At 32.1% G+C, this 12,743-nt stretch overlaps 2 protein-coding genes across 4 annotated transcripts; one reads left to right on the top strand and one right to left on the bottom strand.

Moving 5' to 3' along the window:
• Positions 1 to 4,798: 4,798 nt before the first annotated feature.
• On the bottom strand, positions 4,799 to 9,453 carry LOC108484266 (transcription initiation factor TFIID subunit 15-like). Of its 3 annotated transcripts, none has more exons than XM_053028520.1 (8): positions 9,233 to 9,453; positions 8,770 to 8,942; positions 8,334 to 8,680; positions 8,019 to 8,210; positions 7,561 to 7,644; positions 5,924 to 6,005; positions 5,710 to 5,836; positions 4,799 to 5,297 (listed from the first exon to the last, which is right to left on the bottom strand). In XM_053028520.1, the coding sequence occupies exons 2-8, from the start codon at positions 8,887 to 8,889 to the stop codon at positions 5,098 to 5,100; spliced, it is 1,152 nt and encodes a 383-aa protein (XP_052884480.1). In that variant the 5' UTR covers positions 8,890 to 8,942; positions 9,233 to 9,453; the 3' UTR covers positions 4,799 to 5,097. The 3 variants fall into 3 exon arrangements, with proteins under 3 accessions (XP_052884480.1, XP_017643480.1, XP_017643479.1); XM_017787991.2 differs by having other exon boundaries at positions 8,770 to 8,912; positions 9,233 to 9,452; XM_017787990.2 differs by having other exon boundaries at positions 8,770 to 8,925; positions 9,233 to 9,450.
• Positions 9,454 to 11,017: 1,564 nt separating this feature from the next.
• Positions 11,018 to 11,667, top strand: LOC128279735 (glutathione S-transferase U9-like). Its single transcript, XM_053018491.1, has 2 exons — positions 11,018 to 11,242; positions 11,422 to 11,667. The coding sequence occupies exons 1-2, from the start codon at positions 11,018 to 11,020 to the stop codon at positions 11,665 to 11,667; spliced, it is 471 nt and encodes a 156-aa protein (XP_052874451.1).
• Positions 11,668 to 12,743: the final 1,076 nt, after the last annotated feature.

Genomic DNA, 12,743 nt, shown 5'->3' with positions numbered 1-12,743 from the left:
GGCCGAAATTAGCATGGGGGAAGCCATGGTTAGGGTTTTCAAGCTTTCCAAGCTCAATAGTAAGTCCGTTCTAGCCCCGTTTTTCAAGTTCTTTACGTTTTTGGAATCCCGATAACTTGATTAAGCTTATGCTAGCAATAATTCAACCTAGGGTTCGTATTTGGAAAAATACCCATAGTTGAAATTTGTGTATTTTGGTGTTTTATGATAGAATATGAGGTTTTAAATTATTTTAGACAACTTGTGCTACTCTGTTTTAAGTGAAAACGAGTAAAAGGGCTTAATCAGTAAAAATACCTAATAGTCATAAGTGCATGTTAAAGTGAGAATTTGATGTTGTCATAGAAGGGAAAAATGATCAGCATGTCATAAAACATAAGAATAAGGGATGAAGTTTAATTCCCGAGCCTAGAGGCAAAAGTGTAATTATGCAAAAGTTTAGGGGCAAAATGGTAATTTTGCCAAAGTTCGTATTAAAAGCTGTTTTGATGAATGTATGTATTAAATAAATTAATTTGGTATTATAGATCAAGAGAAACGAGATTCAAGTCGTGATCGAGGGAAAAACAAAGTTTACAAAGAATAGGCCCGATTGCTAATATTTTGTATCGAGGTAAGTTCGTATGATAATAATAATGCAATGTTATGTTTGAATTATATTTCTTACTATTATTGCATATATTGTATGATTTAATATATTGGAAAAGTTGATGGAATGGTGTTTATGATGTGGAAATATGACATGAAAGAATGTTACATGAAGTGCAAGAAAATGATGATACATGACAAGTGATATATGAAATATGTGATTTGTGTTATGTAAATTCTTAAAAGCTAATTTTCTATTTGAGTTGTGTCTTATTATACTATGAATGGACAATTGGTACTATGGATAGTGAGATCGACACTTCAAGTAAGTTCGTATATAAATAATCTATCGATTCTTTTTATGTTAATATATTTTGATATCATATGAAATGTGGCTGCCTATCAAATGATTATTTGATGTAAATTATGAATTTAAATTGATTACGGACAATTTAGTAAAATGTTGAAAAGTGAGGAATTTCCCGGTTGAACCTTCGGAATAGAAATGATACCAATGAGCTATTGTGAGGTCACGTGTGTAGTACTAAGTGCAGGCTACTACGTGTACCAGATAATTGGTCGTATGTGTAGTACTAAGTGCAGGCTACTATGCGTACCTGATAACTTCGATCATGTGTGTAGTACTAAGTGCAGGCTACTACGTGTATCGGATAATTGGTCGCATGTGTAGTACTAAGTGCAGGCTACTATGCGTACCAGATAGCTTCGGCTACAAGTGTGGAAATGAGAAAATGTGCAGGCAATTGTGTATCTGTTATTATTCTGATAAGTTTAACGGGAAATCGATTAAGTGAAAATAAATGTGAAAGTGATTATTTGATGAACAAGTGCAAGTATATGTTTATTTGAATTTATGAGTAATACGCTCGATATTTGAGCGAACCTCGGTAAAATGGAAGGGATTAAGTGAAATTGTGCAAAAGTGAACTTTAGTAGTAAAACAGTGTTGGGCAGCATCAGTACATGAATTTGAAAATTTACCAAAAATTGTGTAAGTTGAATTAAATTTCAAATAAAATATGTAATTAAATTTTATTGAGTCTATTTTCACATAAAAGAAACAGGGGAAGCAAAAGAATTCCATATTATGTGATATTTGAATTCTTGTGAGATAGTGTCTGAATGAATTCAAGATCCCCTGTTCTGACTTGGAAAAATTGTTAAAAATTATAGAAAAATAATTTTGGGGTATAATTTATATTCCTAGAATCTTGGATGAGTCTAATTTTAATAAAAACAAACGATAACATCATCCGAATTTTTTACTATGAGATAAATAAATTTTAGTGAAGAAAGGTCGAAGCTGTTAAACAGCAAAACAGGGGAGATTTTTAATAATAAACTGTACTTATTGGCTGGACTAAAAATTCTTAAAATTTTATGGTGGAAATATATATGAGTCTAGTTTTTGGTAAAATTTACGGATCTTAATTTGGAGTTCCGTAACTCTAAATATAAATGATTTAGTGACTATTACTCAAGAAAACAGCTTAACCAGAACATGTGTAAATGTACAAATGAGTTAGTTTTATTGTGGGAAGCATGTTAGTAAATTGCTTATTATTATTTCATGTGAGCTTACTAAGCATAAAGCTTACCCCCCTCCTTTCCATTTCTTTTAGTGTTGTTAGGTTAGCTCAGGGTTGGAGACCGTCGGAGGCAGCATCACACTATCAAGCCAACACCTTGACAAAGATAAACACATATGCTAGATTTATCAAGTGAGTGGCATGTATAGGGACCTAATTTTATAACATGTGTTATTATTATTTGGCCAAATATATTGGTCTTTAGTGAGCTAATGATTCTGACTTATAAATCTAGCTATTTATGTTATGTTTGATATTGGTGATGTGCATATGCTTGGTTGTCATGCATGGTTAGTAATAAGTTGTTTAAGTTGTTTAATTGATGAATTAAGTTTAGTAACACTTCGTGCTTGACTCTGGCAATGGTCTCGGATACGGGGGCGTTACACAAAAAGGGGGGAGGGAGAAAAGAAAAAAGAGGAGCTGCCCAAACTTTCACACATCAAGAATTGATGAATTTCAATGAGAAGATGGAGTTTCTCCATCGTTCTTCATTCTTGTTTCCTTTTATTATGCCTAGTTATTGTTTTAATTTAAAGATTTTTCTCAAATTCTCCATGAACTAAATCTCTTTTCTAGGGTTACAATGTATTTCATGTTTAGTTAATTGAATGTTATCTATTTCCATCTTTTTTTAATTGTTGATGGAGTTTAGATTATTTATTCATTCTTATTCTTTTTTCATAATAGCCTAGTCAGCTACCTAAAGAAATCAGAAGATGACTTTTCGTTTTACGTCTAAAATGAATAACTTTTTGTCTTAATAAGATGGGTCAAACCGTGATTCGTAATTAGGATAGGAATATACTTAATCAGTTTGGTCTACATTATTGGCATAAGAATATAGCACAATAGTTAAATTAAATTAGTTCTTTAATTGATCGGAAGAGAATTAAGGGAAATTTAGTTCCCAAGTTAATAACAAACTCTATTAGAATAAATTGGGTGGAGATGGATCAATTAGCTAACGCAGTGGATGAAATTGTAGTCCTAGGATTTTACTATTGATTGTTTATTTGATTTAATTTGCATTGATTATTTTTGTTTACTTTTAAATTAATTTTATTATTGATTAATTTGGATAGATTCTAGAGTAATATTTCGTGATTGACATTTCGATTAGTAATAGTTCTCAGTGAGATCAATATTTTATACTACTTGAAACAATACTTTTACTTGATATCAAAAATATCTATCTAACAATTGAAAATAAAATTGAGTCTGACAAGCCAAAGAATTTCATAGTTCCGTCCTAAGAAAAAAGAAAAACTACAAAATTTATCCAAAAACATACTTTAGATTTTTAAATTTTCTAAGTACTTGACCATGCCATCATTCATCCAAATAAATTCGTCCGATTTCAACCAACACTTATTTTCATCATAAACTAAATTTTAAAAAAAAAAATCAAATGGGAAAGAATGCTTGGAAGTTGACTTTTGGGTTTTTAAAAACCTTAAAATCGATTTTGGAAGCCCTAACATATGATTTTGACAAAATCTATGATTCTTAAGCTCAAAACTCCAAAAAAATGTCTACTTAATAGACATACGAAAATCACAAAATTGGAAGTTTCAAATTTGGGTCAAATAAGGAAATTTTATTTTTTTAAACCCTAAATTTCAACTTTGAGATTTGAAAAGTGTACGACTTTTCAATTCTTAAAGAACTTGATCTTATTTTCAAAATCTAATTTTTCATGATGTTTGAAATTTCGATCACATTAAAAATTTAAAGGCTAATATTAAACAAATATCAAATAATAAATAAAAAACATGCCAAAGCAAAATCCAAAGTTTCTTAAGGGTTGTCGACTTTTCCGTTCACCTAGTCCAATGTCTTTGTTTCAGTTTTCATTATAAGATTCCTAATTTGTTTTCAACTCGCAAGATTTTCTAATTGTAGAAAATTAAAAAACCTGCGTAGAAATAATAATTCGCATACTAACAATTATATGATACATGCATCCATTTACACATATTTATACAAGTAATAAATTATGAATGTCGTTTTTTTATCAATTTAATCACAGAAGAGAGAGTGACCTAGGCTCTGATATCAATTATTGCAAAATTGGTATGAAAATTATTTGAGTAGATATAATAGAATTTTAATATTGTTTCGTAAAAACACGGCCTTTATTGTAATATCTATTATAATAAATCTAATCTAATATAGTTTTGTGTTTGTTAAGTATTGGAAAGGACGAAAACGCAATCCTGGGTTATCTTTTTTTCTTTATTCTTTTTTCAAAATTGTATTTTTGATACTAATTTATCACAAAATAATATCTTTTTAAAATGAAATAAATATTTTAAAAATTACTCATATTCCAAACTATGTTCACATATTCAAAATGCATTCTCATATTTACAAATTGTTTTGAGTCGTAATAAAAGTTCGTTTCATTTATGTAGAATTATTTTTAAATATTAAAATTAAACTCATTTAATTTAAATTTCAGGTAACGTTATTAAAACTGTAAATATTAAAATTAAATTAATTTTAGAATTAAACATATTTCATTTAATTTTTGAATAATTTTAATTTATTATTAAAATGACAAACATCATCAATCACATCTTTAAAGAAAATTGATATTTCTTGAGAAACCATCTCACGGTAATAAAAACCATTTTGATGTTATAAAGAAATGTTTGAAATTTTACACATTTGAATACAGAGATAAAAGTAGAGTCCCGAGTTTCAAGAACGTTAAATTCCTATTCTTCTGTTAAAAAGACTACCAGAAAAAGCTTAGAAACAGCACTGCAAATCAAGTTTAACAATTTCAAAATCTCAACTCCTGCAGTATCATACTCACACTAAATCCAAACTCTTGAGATGCCAATTCAACTCAACAACTTCCCACATTACCAACACACTGATTCTTCCTTTCTCAGTCAAAGTACCTGCTCCGATCTCGGTCTCTATCCCGCCGATACTCTCTATCTCGCTCATAATTATAATCACGACTCCGATCCTTTCCCCTATCCCTCTCTTTACTTCGACTACGGCGTCTTTCCCTATCTTCATGCTCTCTATTCTTGCTACTTTCTCTATCTCTGCTTCTTTCTCTTCCATTCCTGTCAATTACACCTGCCAGATACCCACGTTTACTACAACATTATGATACTCCAAAACATCAAAACACTGCAGAAGATTTAAGTAAATAGCTTATTTTATTTAAATCGAGAAAAAAAAAACACCTTTTCTTTACAGGGTAAAAATTTAGAAAAAGAGTTGTTTTCTTTAGGTTGTATAAGAGTGAACTACACCTATATGAAAAAGTTTTCAATGAGTACCTATCTGGGCTAAATATGAAATGTGGTCACCACCCATATGTATATAGTCTAACTAATCTGGAGCCTAGAAACCTAAACTAGGAGGACCCTATATCTTTCATTTCCAGTTTGTCCAGTTAATTAAATAACCTTGACATGTATGATAATCGGTATCTAAAACAATGCAATGCCAAATGAAGTAGTTGTCAACATAATGAACCCAATACCTAGTTCATCAACCTCCCAGCCAGCACGACCTGAACCTGGTAGCACTCGAGCAGCTTCAGCTTGTTGTGTTTTTGCTCGGAACTTTTTCTTGAGATTGCCAAACTCATCATACACCTCACCATCATCCTGAGATTAACACATAAATAATTACCATCAAATTAAGATATTCAATGAACTAAGCTTCAAGTAATGATAACAGAGATGTATTTTTACTTCTTCTGCCTCACATCGACGTCGCCTTGTTTCCTCTATCTCTTCTTCATCAAGTTCTTTGTAACCACCAGCACGTCCACCTCTGTTAACCACAGGTTTAAAGCAAACGTAAGATGCTTTGCAAATAGCAGAAAAAGTTGAAGGGTAGAAGGAGTGAAAGCTCAGTAATACTGTAGTAAAATGACATAAATAAACTAGCATTTCACTCCATCTACGAAAAGCATATTAAACGAGTCAAATCAATGAGATGTGAATAAAATTAAAAGAAAAGAACACAGAAGAGGAAATGAATCCAATGCTCTAATAATAAATTTAATTAACAAGTTGAAGAATACCGTGAAAGCACACAACAAGAATGCCTATGCAGTAATGGCAATTACTCCAGAACATCAGTACAGCATCAGGTAAAACCATTTAAAGGGAATAATGCACTGTGTAGGAGAATGTATGCAATTCAGGTAATAAGAGGAAACTACATTTATTTTCAGTTTTCCCTCACATGAAGTGAATGTCTAACTAAATTTAGGAATCTTCTTGCTCAGTAGATAGCCAGTTGCACAACAAATTTCAACAAGTTCAAATAACGGTAATGAGTAGCTAAGGAGAAAATGATGGAACAAACTTTAGAAAGTTGAATACCAGTTGTACTAACAAAACCCAATCAAGCCAATAAAATAGGGTCTAACCAGCATATCAAGCCCTTAGTATCATCGCAAAGCAAAATAATTGACAAACATATTTAAGGAAAAATGATGGACACCAGAGTTCCAAGACATTTGGTTCAAATAAATAGTAAGAAAGTAGTAAAAGGAGTTCAAGAGGAAAAAAAAAAAAAAAAGACATAGAAAAATACTGCCTGACTACATATCAAGGAGCAAAATTGATGCACAGCAAACAAAACTCAAAGCACAAGCCATTTTTGTTCCGAAAAATATTTTTCACTGAAATACTTAAAATAATAATGATAAAGGAAAGAATAGTTTGTGGTCCAAGCCGTTGTGTGTCCTCTAATCATGAAAAAAGAATTGTTAAACTATGAAAGAGATGAAGTACAGGAAAATGGAAGAATTAGCTGGTGTATTGGAATTTTCTTTTATTTTCAATCTCCTTCCAGTAAAGGGAGTGTGGTACAAGTTTCTTTTGGAAAAAGGATCAGTAAGCAAAGCCACGTTTTAGCAACTTTATATGTACTGGCAAAGTTGAAGAACAAAAGCGGGTGTCTCATGCTTGATTGGCAATAGCAAAGGCAACAATATCAATACTGTCAATGAAACATGGTTCTCAGCCTTCTCACCATAGCTCAGAAAAGATAAAAAGATACCAAAGAGAAATCATGGAAAAAAGAGAAATTGAGGAAACGAGTTAATACAAATGCCCATCCAAAACCAAAAGGTAAATCAGAGAAAAAAGACACACTTGTAAGATTGATGACTTATTCATATATGAATTAAAGGTCAAAATCACCTCAAGGATACTCTTACATTTAGAATGAAATGATGCAAATGATCAAGCTACACAAAGCCAGCCTAGAAAAGAAAATCAACAATACAAAGACAAAAGATCAATTTTTCAATGAAAATATCCATGAGATCTTAATTTGTATCTAAGATTCGAATATATCAATTACTTATCAATACCTCACACCACCCTCATTGTGACCAGGTTTATTAGTGTTGCAAATATTGCATTTCATACGCTTAGCCCAGTTGATGTTACCACACCTGTTAAACAGAAATTCAAAGAATTGACATAAATAACATTGCGCAAAAGATGACTTTGCATTCAAATATAAAATCACACTAGCATTTCTTAACATTGGTAGAGTTAGAAATGTTAAAACATTTAAAGCACCATAAAAACCATCCCTAGTGGTTCCTAACCAATTTGCACAATACAGCAAAAAATTAAAGACATCCCTTTGGCTTAGCTCAAGTAGCAAGAGAGGGGCCATGCTAGGGTAGAGATCTCAGGTTCAAGCAGTAGTGCTCTCCTTTATACCAAATAAACAGAAAAACTAAAAGGAAATATTGACTTCCCTACGACCACACAAGGACCAGAAAAAATAAATATTTCACTTGAGCATTAGAAGTCATACATAGGGCAAGGCCAATCATTTGGGCCAAAAAGTCCACCAGTAGCAGCTACTGCTCGGCCATGACCTCCAGAATCAGGAGCACCACGACCCCGCCCACGACCACCAGCCCCTCCGCCACCAGATGCACCTGCAGGTCGAGCAGTTCCACATCGGTTGCACACACCACGAAATGAAAAATTGACATTGGAACAACTGCAACCAGAAAAAATATATATTATATGAATTATGGACATAACAATCAAAGGAAAAGACAACTGGAAGGAAAAGTTATAAAAAGAGCAAGAAGAAGCAGCTCACCAATATCACATCACAGACCTTGTATTCGGACAGAGCCAATCTCCCTCCTGTTGCCACATCTTCCCTGAAGAATCAACCCGACCTCTACCCCTTCCACTACCCCCATCCATGTCCTTTGCTGCATCGTCCTCAAATCCACCACCATCAGCAGCTGCAGTTGGAACATCTACACCAGCATTACTACTCTTACTCTCTGCCATAAAAACACCAATTGTGCTCCCATGGAAATCCTTGTCATTAAACCATTCAACAGCAGCTAACGCAGCATGTGGATCCTCATAAGTAACCGTCGCATCACCTTTTGGCTCATTTGTCACTTTATCTCGGTATAACCATACCTTAGGTCGACCAGTTCGCTTATCTTTCTATAAAATCAGCAAAAATACGACAATAAGTGGCAGGTAACACAAACAGCCGCACACATTTTGTTTTTACATCAAAGCTTTATGAATACCTTTAGCAAGCCAATGGTTCCAAAATACTCGGCTAACATACTTTCATCAGTTCCCTCAGGCAAATTACAAACATAGATGGAACCATTAGTTGAGTATCCTCTTCCTGAATTGCTTGCCATAGTTTCTTCACCTCATCAAAATCCTTCTCGAAAGTTCTAAACAAAATTAAATGCTTCGCTAAATTTATAATTAGAAATAAATGTAAAAAAAATGCTTAATAGATACTGCATAGTGACATTAACAGAAAATGTTATAAAATTTTATTAATATTACAATGAAATAAACACAGAGAGATCTCACCTTAATTCTTTTTCTTATTTTTTAGAGGAAAAAGAAAAGATTGAAGCTAAAGCGAAATTTTAAACTAAATAAATTTAAAACGCTAAAATTTAGGATAATCGGGAAACATAGATAAAGATCTGAAGCGTAGAAATTAAGGGAAAGGAGACAAGGTATTCTCACTGGTAGTAGAGGCGCAGGCGGCGGTGCTGGAAGATCAAATATGTGAAAGTGATGACAGCGGTGATTTCGTCGACAGCGAAACCGGCGGTTTCTTTTGTCTTCCTCCTCACGATGCGACTTGTGGATAGGGCTTCGTTTTGTTATAACGGGTGCTGCCGCTCCGGTGCGGCTATTTTTTAACATATGCTCTAATAAAGAAATATAAATATTTGAATACTAAATTCAACACTAAAATTCATAAAAAAAATTTAATTTTAAATTGAAAAACTCCAATATTAAAGTAAATATTGAAATCAAATTTATATACAATTAAAAACTTAAATTTAAATTTCAAATAATATATTGAATTAACTAAAATAACCATCAATAATATTACAATTGCTGAATAGATAAATTTGTTAGAATTAAAAGAAACTAAATCTTTTATCTGAAAATACTCTTTGGAGCTATTAATGTAAATTCAAAACTTTTATGGATATAGAAGTATTTTAGATAATCACCACATCACACTAATTTCGCTCTTCTAACTATTTTAAGGGGAGTCCATGAGCCCCCTTTTGAGTTGGAACAAAAGCTGAAATTTCATATATCGACTTAGTCATCATTTGCATTGCTAGTAATTGTAAGGTTAAATTACACAAATAATTACTCAATTTTGGTTTCTATCACTCAATTTTCAATTGAATTATTAAACTTTAAAAAAAAACAAATTAATCACTAACGTTATCAAAAAGTGACAAATCAATCATCTATTTTGTTATTAACTGTCGTCGTCGACCCTTAGTGACTGACTTGTTATTTTTCTGAAGTTTGGTGCCTGAGTTAAAAATTAAATGACTATTTTATTATTGAAACCAAAGTTAAGTGACTGTTGATATAATTTAATCTAATTTTAAAGGTTAGTACAAAATTTAACAAGTTGAGTAGGGGCTAGATTTTAAAAATGGCATTGAAAATTTGAGTTTAATCTCAATATATTTTCTAAATTTTAATATATTATAAATATTATGTAATTTATCCTACATAAAAATTAAATCTATAATAATATATAATATTATAATATGTTAAAAAGGTAAAATGAATATATATAATTTTAATAAATAGAAAAGTATGTAAAACTATCAAATATTGACCTAAAAATAATATAAATAGTTTTCAAAAAATATGAGAGAGTTCAAGAAAATTTTTAAAATATGAGAGAGATCAAGAAAATTTTAAGTCTATAAGTTCGGTTAAATTAAGTCAAGTATAAAATATATTAATATCATACTCAAACTCAGCCTAACTTGGTCCATGAAGGCTCCTCCCTTGCATTAATTACACAGTTTTTAGTCTTTTACCTCTAAAATATATAATAACTTATAACTAATATTTTTAGAACGAGACCGATGGTTTAATCAATCAGTTCATCGGTTTTTTGGTCTGACCAACTTGATTAAGAAATCATTAAATTTTAAAAAAAAAAATAATTTAATGGTACTTGATCTAATCGGTTCAAAACCATTACCTGAATCGGTACTCCTGTTGGTACCGATCTGACTGGACAGATTAAACATCATTGTTTATAACCAAGATAATTGATTAATCCCTACATCAACGAGATTATGAAGTCTTGTGAAGAAACGTAGATTGGATCTAGTTCACATTGTACTGGCTAAATAAACTCGTTATTCTATTCAGCAAGTTGACTTTCTTTTTAATTTCTATGTTCAACGCAAGAGGGAGGTGGACTGAATAAGTAGAGTTGTTCACATGGACGCCATGTCCAACTAAAGAAGGTGTGGGATGGAGAAGCAGAACAAAGTGCTGCTACTGGGAATATGGGCGAGTCCATACACAAAAAGGGTAGAGCTGGCACTCAACCTTAAAGGCATATCCTACGAGTATGTTGAAGAAGATATGTTTAACAAAAGTCCATTGGTGTTCAAGCACAATCCTATTCACCAAAGGCTTCCAATACTTCTTCACAATGGAAATCCCATTGTTGAGTCGCTTGTCATCATTGAATACGTTGATGAAACTTAGAAAAATGGCCCCCCAAATTTGCCTGCTGATCCCTACAAAAAGAGACAACTTCGCTTCTGGGCTACCTTCATTCATTAGTCGCAGGTACGAATATACACAAATATCTTTAAAGACGATGAATGTTCACTATCATTTTAATTAATTTCATATTTTATTGGGTGTAGTTGTTTGAGACAATGGTTAAAGTTTTGAAATCTGAAGGAGAAGAACAAGAAAAAGACATAAACAAGATGTTGGAGACAATAAAGGTGTTGGAGGAGGGAGTGAAGGACATTTTCCCAGATGACAACAACGTGGGATACCTTGACTTTGTAATATGTTCAGTGTTTAGCTTCCATGTTGCCATGGAAGAGGTCCTTGGGATTAAAATGGTAGACTCGGAGAAGACCCACTGCTACACTCTTGGGTGACAAAGCTTAGCCATTTAGCTTTGGTGAAAGAGACAATGGCTCCCAACCACAAACTGTATGAGGTTCTTAAGGTTGTCCGACAGAAAGCACTGAAAGCCGCTTCTGCTACTTGATCTAAGAAATAAGAAGATGATGTTATTTTGTAATGTTGGGATAATAATTTCCAAGGCAGATCATGATAAAATCACTAATCAAATCTTCTTTGCTGTTTTATCTTGCCAATTTTGATCGTTAGTATGTAGGATTTTCTCAATGCCATTCTTAATTAATACAACCATTTTAATGTTTTTATTAGGGATAACCCAAATCAAATATATATTGTTGAGAAGGGATTGTGTGAAACTATGATTTTAGTTTATCCTTATCCTTTTCTAATAGATGTATGACAAATCATATTTTTTTCTCTTGATTTTTAGCAGTTTTAGTTGGATTTGAATTTTTTCTGAGGAAAAAGCTGAAAATCAAAGGAAAAAGCTTAAAATCAAGAGAAAAAATCGGATTTGTCATACTCTTATTAGAAAGGGATAGGGATGACGTGGAATCACAGTTTCATACAATCTTTTCTCATATATTGTTCAGGGGTGAAGCCAAAACAAATTTTTAAGGGGGGCCGAATAAAATTTTAATTTTTTTATAGTTTATATCTTTATAATTTGTAAAGGATTAAATCGAATTTTTATAATTTTAGGGGGGCCAAAGTGCAATTTTACCTTTACTAAATTAAAATTTTAAAAAAAATTTAAGAGTCAAAAGAGCAAATTTACATTTTAAGAGGGGCCTGGGCCCATGCCAGCCCCCCTGGCTTCGCCCCTGATATTGTTAGTGTGAAATTTTGGTAAGAAATATCTCAAACACATAAATGGAACACGAACAATAACTTGAACAGAAAAACGAATCAATAGCACAAGGCTCCAAAGCTTGTATCAAGTCACTATTTTTAATGTTCTATTTGCCCCCCACCTATACTTGGTGTGCAAATGAGTTTCATGTTGGAAAATATGGACATCACATATATAATAAGGGTAATTACATGTTATTATTTACTATCATGATAAGTTAGCCCAAATTGAAAGTGA

Source organism: Gossypium arboreum, chromosome 1, assembly GCF_025698485.1.
Source record: "Gossypium arboreum isolate Shixiya-1 chromosome 1, ASM2569848v2, whole genome shotgun sequence".
Taxonomy (NCBI): Eukaryota; Viridiplantae; Streptophyta; class Magnoliopsida; order Malvales; family Malvaceae; genus Gossypium; species Gossypium arboreum.
The sequence above is the reverse complement of the archived record's forward strand: the minus strand, read 5'-3'. Positions and strand labels throughout refer to the sequence as shown.

Excerpts from the sequence above, each read along its gene's own strand:
- LOC108484266 (XM_053028520.1), bottom strand. The coding sequence starts at position 8,889 with ATGGCAAGCAATTCAGGAAGAGGATACTCAACTAATGGTTCCATCTAT. Across the intron at positions 5,837-5,923 it reads GTCGATGTGAGGCAGAAGAA|GATGATGGTGAGGTGTATGA; the intron begins GTAAAAATACAT and ends TGTTAATCTCAG. Across the intron at positions 5,298-5,709 it reads CTGGGAGGTTGATGAACTAG|GTGTAATTGACAGGAATGGA; the intron begins GTATTGGGTTCA and ends GGTATCTGGCAG.
- LOC128279735 (XM_053018491.1), top strand. The coding sequence starts at position 11,018 with ATGGAGAAGCAGAACAAAGTGCTGCTACTGGGAATATGGGCGAGTCCA. Across the intron at positions 11,243-11,421 it reads CGCTTGTCATCATTGAATAC|TTGTTTGAGACAATGGTTAA; the intron begins GTTGATGAAACT and ends TATTGGGTGTAG.